Consider the following 9,934-nt stretch of genomic DNA (forward strand, 5'->3'; position numbering starts at 1 on the left):
ATGGAAGGACTCAATTTCTCACTAGATACTGTCTGCAGAAGGCCAATTTACCTCCTGGCTCATGGATGGCTGGCATATGCCCTCAGGCTCTGTCTGCCCCACTTAGCAGCTTTTTTCACCAAAGTCAGGATGACAAGCATGCACATGAGATCCATCACCATCTCCATATCCTGTTGGTTACAAGAGAGTCACGGTTACTACCTACACTCATGAGAGCATTACACAGAGGCTTGAGTACAAGGAGGCCATCAGAAACCATTTCATTATTTCCTTACAGATCAGCCGAGAATAAACCTCATTAAGAATATTAGATCCTTCAAGGAACAGTGGTGACTTCTCATTCTTTAAAAATCATTGAAAATGCTCACAATGATTTGCTCACAGTCCATTTTTGTTGTTCAACTACCTGTCCAAATGTTCCATGGGGGGGCTTATGTAGTGCTTGAATTGAACCTCTCAGATTTTCTGTCATTGAAATTTCTCAAGCAAGAGAACATAGGTATAATAATCAAATAGAAATCACTCAAAAATGTCTAAATTAGGATCAAATTGATATTGTTTTCCAAGCAAACACAATAATCTCATTCAGTGTCTGTCGTCTCTATAAAGGAGAAATGCAGTCTTTTGGTGTGGATCTTCTTTCCTATGAATCTAGAATAGCTGGGCTGTTGAGAAGTCTGCCCTATTACTCAACAGCCCACATTGACAAGGGATGCCAAACTTCCCCAACAATCCTGCATCTTAAACTTAATTCTCCATTAAAATATCAAGAAAGAGAACAAGTACACATGTACGTGAGTATTTTCCATATACTGCAGTGTCTCCAGACAGGAGCACAATGGGGCCAAATTAATATATCAGGAAATCAGGAGCTGATCCATTTCTGGTTGAAATGAGATTGTTTTGAGAATAGACATATCATATGACCTTATGAGTCAATATTTTTATATAGGCCTAGGAGACTGGAATGAAAATTTTTCTCAAGCTTCTTTGTCACCATATGTATTCCAGTCAATAGTAGTTTGTATTCCTATCTTCCCAAAATGTTTAAAATTATTAGAAAATGACAAGCATCCTCCTATTTCCCAGCGTCAAGAACAATGTCTAAACTTTCCAAAGTGAATCAAAGACCTAATTTGAACAGAATTGAACAGGTCTTTTAATTAGTAATTAGAACAGAAACTTTGCAGCTACTTGGAGGAAAATGTAAGGTCAACTCAACAACATTCAGGCACAAGTAATGACTTCCTCACTAGAACTCCAAAAACTCAGGAAATATTATCAAGCATTAGTAAATGGGATGGCATCAAAGAAAAAAAATATTTACATGGCAAATAACACTATAAAATGTGTGAATAGAGAACCTAGAGAATGGAAAACAAATCTTGGCTAGCTATTCTTCCAACAGAGGATTAATCTTCAGAATATATAAAGAATTCAATAGACTTTCCATTTATAGTCGTCACTCAATATTCATGGGGAACTGTTTATATGACGTCCATGTACACCTGAATGCACAGATGCTTTGATCCCATATAAAATGATGTTGCGTTTGCACATCCCACTGTATACAATAAATCATCTCCAGATTGCTTTTAATACTGAATACAATGAAAATGCCATACAATTAGTTTTTATACTATAGTGTTTAGGGGATAATAAGAAAAATTCTGTTCATGTTCAGCAGATATGCCAATTTTTCCAGTTTCCATCTATGGTTGATTAAACTCACTGATACAGAATATATTGATATGGAAAGCTGAGTAAGAATGGATAATTTAGTTCCTTTTGCTTTCCTTTCCATTTCAAATATCTCTGGAGACCTCTGTTCACTTGAGGTAGTGACAAAAATCCTTCAGAGATTTCAAAGCACTGTCCTATATTTATAAAAAGGGAGAAAGGGATTTCAGTGACCATGGCTCAAAGAAGATCCACATCTTACTGATGATCCCACAGCTCAGTCCCAACTTACTATAAAATCCATGCCTCCACAAGTTTAGTCTATCCCCTTTCTGCTAGCAAAGACAGAGGAGGCTTCTCTTTCCACCTGCAGCTGATAAAAAGGTAGAAGTGCTCCTTGCATTGACTTTGCAGTTTGATTGCTTTCTATTCACAAATATGCAAACATACATACTGAAAATTCAGAAAACAGGGTGTACCATAATATAACATTATCTAGTAATCTATAGTGAAAATAGGATGAAATTCCAGGGAACTACAAAATTAACAGAAACTACAGAAAACTACCATGAAAAAAAATGGTAACGTGTAGACTTACTTTACTCTCCGCTGCCTAGTATTTTTGAAAAGCTTCATTTAAAAGTGCTAGAATTATAACTAATATTTCTATACTTGGAATTTAAGTGTTCCTGAAATTGATGTAACAATGTAAATCTATTACTTTAAAATTATTTTTACAATTATATTTAAATAAATTTCAATAACATTGCTTTTTCTAGATAGCCAATTGTTCTCATTTCCTGTCTACTGAAAACTGCTACCTTATTGTCAGTCCAGCATCTATCACTTCATCCTTCATGGACAGCAGGAAACCTTCCCCTAGTGATTCACAGATAAAGGTAGACATTGGTGACAAGTCCCTCAGATGACTTTCCACCAAACTATCAATTTGCCGGTATCTCTGTACTGCTGATGGAAATGAAGATCCTCATTTTTTGAGGCCTAATTATCATCATGCTCTAAACGTCTTCAGAACTCAATTGTCAATGAATTCTTCTCATTCTATAATTTCAATCTCTCTCTCTCTATCTGCTGTATCTTTAACCTTACTTTTTAAAATTATACACTTCATTAGGTCTTTTCTATCTTTTAGAAATCTTCTTATAGCCTTTGTTAGTCATGATTTATTTCTCTCCTTGTTTTACTGCTAAGTTACCAGGAGAAAAATACACCAACTTCGCACTACTTACTTTTCCATTCATTCCTCAAGCCAGTATGGCAGGTTTCTGTATTTTATCTTTCAAATTCAACTGCTTTTTCTAGGATATGCTCTAAGCTGTATTTGACTTTCTGAATCTTCTCCAGAATTCACTGTTTTAGCAATTGGACAACGTATTTTACGTAGCACCAGTCACAGCACCATGTTCTCTTGGTTTGTAACGTTCCTCAGAAAGCTTCTAGACTCATCTGAATTTCATACATACAGTCTTTTTCAAAAATTTGTACAGAGCTGTCTTCATTGGTTTTCTCTTAATAGTCTGCCATCTGAGGATATCCATCAGTGTTGTTGGATGAAAATGATACATGTACAATGATAACTTCTAAAACTATGTTGTTGACAAAATCTGGAGATCTGTGCCTGAAAATTCATAACTACATGGACTCTTGAAATTTATGGGTGTAAGTAAGTGGATTTCTCTTACTTATTTTACACCACAGTACATTCCAAATAGAATTCACTGATATTACCTTTTTACTTTCTATTTTTGAGGTTCCGGGGATGAAACCCAGGACCCTGGGTGTGCTAGGTAAACACTCTACCATGGAGTTACATCCAGAGCCCCTGAAGTTTCTTAACTGTCTATATTCATAGAATCTGATAAAACTTAAAAGACTATAAAAATAGTTATCCTAAAACTGGAAAGTTACGTCAACATATTTTCCTTGGGTTTAATGCTAAAAACCCTTATATCTTTGCTAAATGTCCCTAATTATGAATGATAAGTTATTATAATTTTATTTAGTTTTTTCAGCCATAGAGATACTATGAGCTTAGATAACACCCTTAATGAAAATAATTCAAAAAGTTTCTGTATAACAATATAAATTATTACTTCTACAGGATGTGAGCACTGGGAAGAGGAATGCTGCAAATCCAGGACAACATGAACATCCTCAGTAACTTGACATCCAGATTTCCAGCCTTCTCACTGACTGGCATTCCTGGCCTAGAGTCTGCCCAGGCCTGGATCTCCATTCCCTTCTGTTGTCTTTATGCCATTGCCCTGTCTGGGAACAGCATGATCCTGTTAGTCATCAGCACACAGCAGAGTCTCCACGAGCCCATGTACTATTTCCTGTCCATGCTGTCAGCCACAGATCTGGGCCTGACTCTTTCCACAATGTCCACAACCTTGGGTATCCTCTGGTTTGATGCAAATGAAGTCAGCCTAGACAGATGCATTGTCCAAATGTTTTTTCTCCATGGATTCACTTCCATGGAATCTGGGGTGCTGGTATCTATGGCTTTTGACCGCTACGTGGCCATCTGTGACCCTCTGAGATACACTACAATTCTCACTAATTCCAGGATCATTCAGATGGGTCTCCTAGTGATTATCCGTGCTGTTGTTTTAATAGTACCACTACTTGTGCTCCTTAAGCCTCTCTCTTTCTGTAGAATGAATCCCCTTTCCCACTCCTACTGCTACCATCCAGATGTGATTAAATTAGCATGCTCAGACACTCGGGCCAATAGCATCTGTGGATTAGTTGCTCTCATCCTGACCACAGGGATAGATACGCCATGCATTGTCCTGTCTTACACATTCATCATTTACTCTGTTCTCAGTATCGCCTCCCCTGAAGAACGGTACAAGGTGTTCAGCACCTGTGTGTCCCACATTGGAGCAGTAGCTATTTTCTACATTCCCATGATGAGCCTCTCTGTGGTTCATCGTTATGGTCAGTCGGCCCCCAAAGTGGTCCATTCAATGATGGCCAATGTCTACCTGCTGCTGCCCCCTGTGCTCAACCCCATTATCTATAGTGTAAAAACAAAACAGATCCGCAAGGCTATACTTAGTTTTCTTACAAAATAAATAGAGATTATTAAGTTTGAGAAAACTCTGATATTGATTTTCACTGTAGGAAAGCAACCCAAGTAAGTCACTGCCTATTGGATTGGATTTATTTTTTCATATTTTCATTTATTCAACATTAGTTAATGGACTTTTTTTGTTTTCTCCATCAAATGTATGATATGCTACCCCAAGAATTTTATAACCTAGCAAGGGAAATTAGAAAATATTAATAATAAAGTTATATAAAAAATACAGCACCTACAATTTCCTCATTGATTTATTCTAGCTGTTCTACTAACTGCTTGTAGGACATAGTCTACTTATTCCTCAAAACATCACAATGACATATATGATATTGGTAACTATTTTGCTGATATTGATATTGAGGTCTAGAGGCATGTAGGCCACCAAAGACCATGCAACTAATTTGGGGCAAACAAGATTTTAACACATGATGTCCCTCCTCCCATTTATGATACACCCCGGAAAACTAAAAACAGCAACAAGTATGCCACAGAGGGTATCTTTCAAATAAATATCTATGTTCCTATGGTTCTATTCTTTTCAGAAAAGATGAGTAACTAGTGATAATATGCATTAATATTATTAATGATAATAAATTATATAATTAGTTCTAGATTATGCTCTCCAATCTAATGTAATGCACTTATGTCACTATCACTGAAATATTTGAAGAATTGAAAACTTGGTACTTTATTGGTTAATCCTTATCAGATGTGTTCTTCCTAATTTTGTTACATATTCTCCCAAAAGTATCTAGGAGAAAGGTGGTAATATCAAAAGTAAGACCTAGAGCTCCATGAATACATGCCATGTCTTTAAATTTTTTTAATAACCTTTTTATGGTATACTTGATCTTGTTTCTTTGTGGGTAATACATAATATAAACAGTGGAATTAGTTTATGGCACATAAGCAGAAGTTACTAAGTGCTAGACATTCAAAAGAGAAGCTTCAAGAATTAGGGTATTTGCTTATGACACAGGAAATTGGAGCTTTATAGCACTAGAAAAGATCATGAAGTAGAATGCAAGGAAATTTGGAACATAGATTTCTACCTTTTTTTTAAATTTAGGAATTTAACAAAATCTATGTTCTCTGCCACAGGAAAAAATCTAAGGTACAGTTCACATTCACATTATTTTCTATAAAATTTCAGGCTTCTAAAAAGGCATGAAGGACCACAGAGCCCTCTTTCCAAAGCAAAGAACTAAGCTAAAAAATTGATGGTTCTCATCCTATAAGATGTTTTATAGAGCTAGGCTCCAAACATTATATCCTGGAAAATGGACTCAGGGTAGCTATTTCGATATAAGAGGCAATCAAAATCTTACAAACTGAGTTGCATAAAAATAGTAGAGAAAATTTAAAGGAAAATCAGATGAAAATATGATGGGCATCCATTCTATTGCAGCTTCAGATGGGAACGCATGGATAGATGGGAGGGATGTTCTATGTAACCCATAAATGCAGGGTCAGTAGTGTATAGGAGTCAGAATTCTCCAGTTTTCTAGAGGAATGCCCAGCTTGTCATTTTGTAAGAATGTCTTTCCAATTTTGTGTTCACTGATGTCATGTCAGTAACTTGAAATCACCATAATGAGAACATTTACCCCATGGGAACTGACAAACATTATAAATGAGAACACTTCTCCCCAAGAGATTTGGTTTATCAACACACCTGTAAGTATAATTTATATTTGACCTTGCAGAGAGTAATAAAAATCAAAAGACAATTGAACATATTTCCTTGCACTCAGGAGGATTTAAAACATCAACAAGGACAAATAATTATAAAAAAGAATGCACTAAGGGCACAGTCACATCAGTGTTTATAGCAGCTCAATTCACAAGAGTTAAACTATGGAATCAGCTTAGGTGCCCCTGAACAGATGAATGCATAAAGAAAATGTGGTATATATACACAATGGAATATTACTCAGACATAAAGAAGAATTAAATTATGGCACTTGCCAGCAAATGGATGGAACTGAAGAATATCATGCTAAGTAAAATAAGTCAATCCCAAAAACCTAAAGGACAGATGTTCTCTCTGATATGCAGATGCTAACTCACAATAAGTGGGTGGGGGTGGGTAGGGAAGAATAGAAGTGTTTTGGATTAGACAAAGGTGTCCCAACCCGCAGGACTTCAACAGGAACCTGGAGGGGGGAGTGGGGATTGGGAGAGACAAGAGACACGAGAAATGGAGACAAGACAAAAGCCTGATCAAGTCTTGTTTACTAGGGGAATAAACACAGTTAATATAAAGTACAAAAACCAATCAGGGGAAAGCACGCGAAGGCAAGACTAGTCTGCGCGCCAGAACTCAAATAAGGAAGTGTAGTTGGCCAGTCATGAAGCACCACGCAATCTAGTCTGATGCACCTGGTATAGTCTGACAGTTGTGTGTACAGGTAGAGGCACGCCCCACCAGCATCCAGCAGACACCATCTTAGCTCAGCATGAGGCGAGGCAGGGGGCGTGACCATGAGGTAAGGCAGGGTGCGTGACCTGCCGGCTCCGGACAGGTCCCCCTTTCTTATTTTATAGAGCTGGAGTGACAATCCCTCGGGAACTGCACCTGTCTTAGGTTGTCCGTGCCAGAGCAGCATCCTTACCTGGCATTGGATAATGAGGCTCTAGCCCTCACTTCCTGTCTTAGATTGGTATGCGCTCCCACGAACCTTACCTGTCATTGGCTGACCAGTTCAGCGCACAGGGGTGATGGTCTATTGCGATCTAATATTGATCAAATGTTGCACCATCACAATCCATCATCTCCAGTCGATGGTAATGAACCTGAATAGGTTTTGCCTGTATAGCCTCAATTTGAGCTTTGATGAAAGCCATAATCTTGTTGAATATCAAAGGACCTATAGATATGACTAGCAGCAAGCAAAGGAGGGGACCTAAGAAAGGAAGGAGTCCACTGAATCCAGTCCATAGTGGATTATCAGCCAGTGCGCGTCGGCGTTTTTCTAGGTCTTTTTGCAGCTGTTTGATCTTGTCCTTAACGATTCCTGACTTGTTGGCATAGAAACAGCACTTCTCGAGCCTTAGCAGGGTCCTCAAACCCTGCATGGCTGTAGGAGAGCAGTGAACAGGCAGCCATCATCCAGAGAAGCAATGTTTTGTTCATTCCTGTGGAAGGAAAAGAAGGGACTCTCAGGGATGATTTTTGTCCCTGGAGGAGGTAACTTCATTAACTTGGCGTACAAGGCACTCTGGCAGCCATCTGGCTGCATCAGCTTTTTGAGAGAAGATGCAGACTGAGCCTCAACCCCAGATCAAGACTGGGTCTGGACCATGCCATGAACCATCCGGTGGATCTTTCCATTTTACCATGGCAAAATGCTTTTGAGATTCCAGGTGCCAGAAACGATCAGCAGCAGATTTCCCATGATCATCCATTTTTAAAAAATTGAGAATGAGTAAAGCATGATTGAGTATATTACGGGGAGAACCCTTGATTAGGTACCATTCCCCTTTTTTATTTTATTAATAGTAGTTTTAAGAGAGAGATGTGCTCTCTCGACCATCCCTTGGCCTTGAGGATTATAAGGAATTCCGGTGACATGTTGAATTTGTAATTTTTTACAAAATTTTTGGAGGGTTTTTGCTGTATATCCAGGGCCATTATCTGTTTTAATTTGTTTAGGTATGCCCAAGACTGAGAAACAATGTAATAGATGGGCAATTACATGTTTCCTTCCTTCTCCAGCCTGAAGTGTAGCCAATATAAATCCACCAAATGTATCTATACAAACATGAATATATTTTAGATTACCAAACTCTAAAAAATGGGTAACATCCATTTGCCACACCATGTTAGGAACAAGGCCTTTAGGATTAACTCCTAGATGTGGAACCGGTAGATGAGTAGCACATGTGGTACAGCCTTTTACTATTTGCCTTGCTTGTTCCCTAGTGATTTTATAGAGTAACCTAAGAGAGCGGGCATTTAAATGATGTAGGTTATGAGTGTCTTGAGCTTGCTTAATATTATCTGAAAAAGCTACTGCAACCATTTTGGTAGCTGTGTCAGCAATTCTATTGCCCTTAACCAATGGCCCCGGAAGGCCAGAGTGAGTTCTGATGTGTCCAATAAACAAAGGCTCCCCTCTATTATGGATGAATGTCTGACATTGAAGGAACAGTGATGCTGTTTTAGAAACATGTCTGATCTGAGAGACAGTTTCAAGGAATGACACCGAGTGCGCTAAGTAGGCACTGTCTGTGTAGATATTAAGGGGTTGATTGGGAAAGGCAGATAAAACTGCAATAAGAGCCTGTAATTCAACAAGTTGGGCAGATGTACATTTCATCTGGAAAGTGACAGTTCTATCAAGGAAGGTGTAAGCAGCTGTTCCTGTGGATGACCCATCAGTAAAGACAACAAGAGCGTTGTGTAAGGGCTCCCTTCTAATAATACGAGGGAACACAAAAGGATGTAGTTTGCAAAACTGAACCAATTTATTTGGTGGATAATGATTATCTATATCACCTGTGAATGAGGCACAAGCTATAGGCCAGGTGTCAGTATTTTGTAACAGCCAATTGACCTGAGATCGGGTGTAGGGTTGAATAATCTTATATGGTTCTATTCCAAAATATTTTCTAGAATCTTCTCTCCCCATGATAATCAGGTCAGCTACTGCATCATAATAAGGCAATAGCACTTTTTTGGGTGAGGAAGGAAGATGAATCCACATAGTAGGATTATCTTGCCAGAAAAGATAATCTTTTGCCGTTGGAGTGATAGAAGTATTAAATATAATGAGCGTTAAGGGATGAGAATAATCTATATTGGTAACAAATTGACCTTCAATAGCATCCTCCACCTTTTTAAGAGCAGCTAATGCATCAGGAGATATAGTCCTGGATGATTGTGGATTAGGGTCTCCTTTTAATATCTCAAACAATGGTTTTAACTCCCCTGTGGTTAATTTAAGGTATGGTCGAAGCCAATTTATATCACCTAGAAGCTTCTGGAAGTCATTAAGTGTATTTAAATGATCTCTCCTGATTGTTGCCTTTTGATTAATAATCCTAGGCCCATTGAGCAGGAAACCTAGGTAAGTATAAGGGTCTTGTAACTGAACTTTTTCTGGAGCAATTTGTAATCCTACTGTAGTCAGCTGCTGTTTA

General features: G+C 38.2%; 1 protein-coding gene across 1 annotated transcript; it reads left to right on the forward strand.

Moving 5' to 3' along the window:
* Positions 1-3,824: 3,824 nt before the first annotated feature.
* Positions 3,825-4,781, forward strand: LOC306640460 (olfactory receptor 51F1-like; the record flags this gene model as incomplete). Its single annotated transcript, XM_079104744.1, has 1 exon — positions 3,825-4,781. The coding sequence occupies one exon, from the start codon at positions 3,825-3,827 to the stop codon at positions 4,779-4,781; it is 957 nt and encodes a 318-aa protein (XP_078960870.1).
* Between the last annotated feature and the right edge of the window lie 5,153 nt (positions 4,782-9,934).

Source organism: Sciurus vulgaris, assembly GCF_902686455.1.
Source record: "Sciurus vulgaris genome assembly, chromosome: 11".
NCBI classification, from domain to species: domain Eukaryota; kingdom Metazoa; phylum Chordata; class Mammalia; order Rodentia; family Sciuridae; genus Sciurus; species Sciurus vulgaris.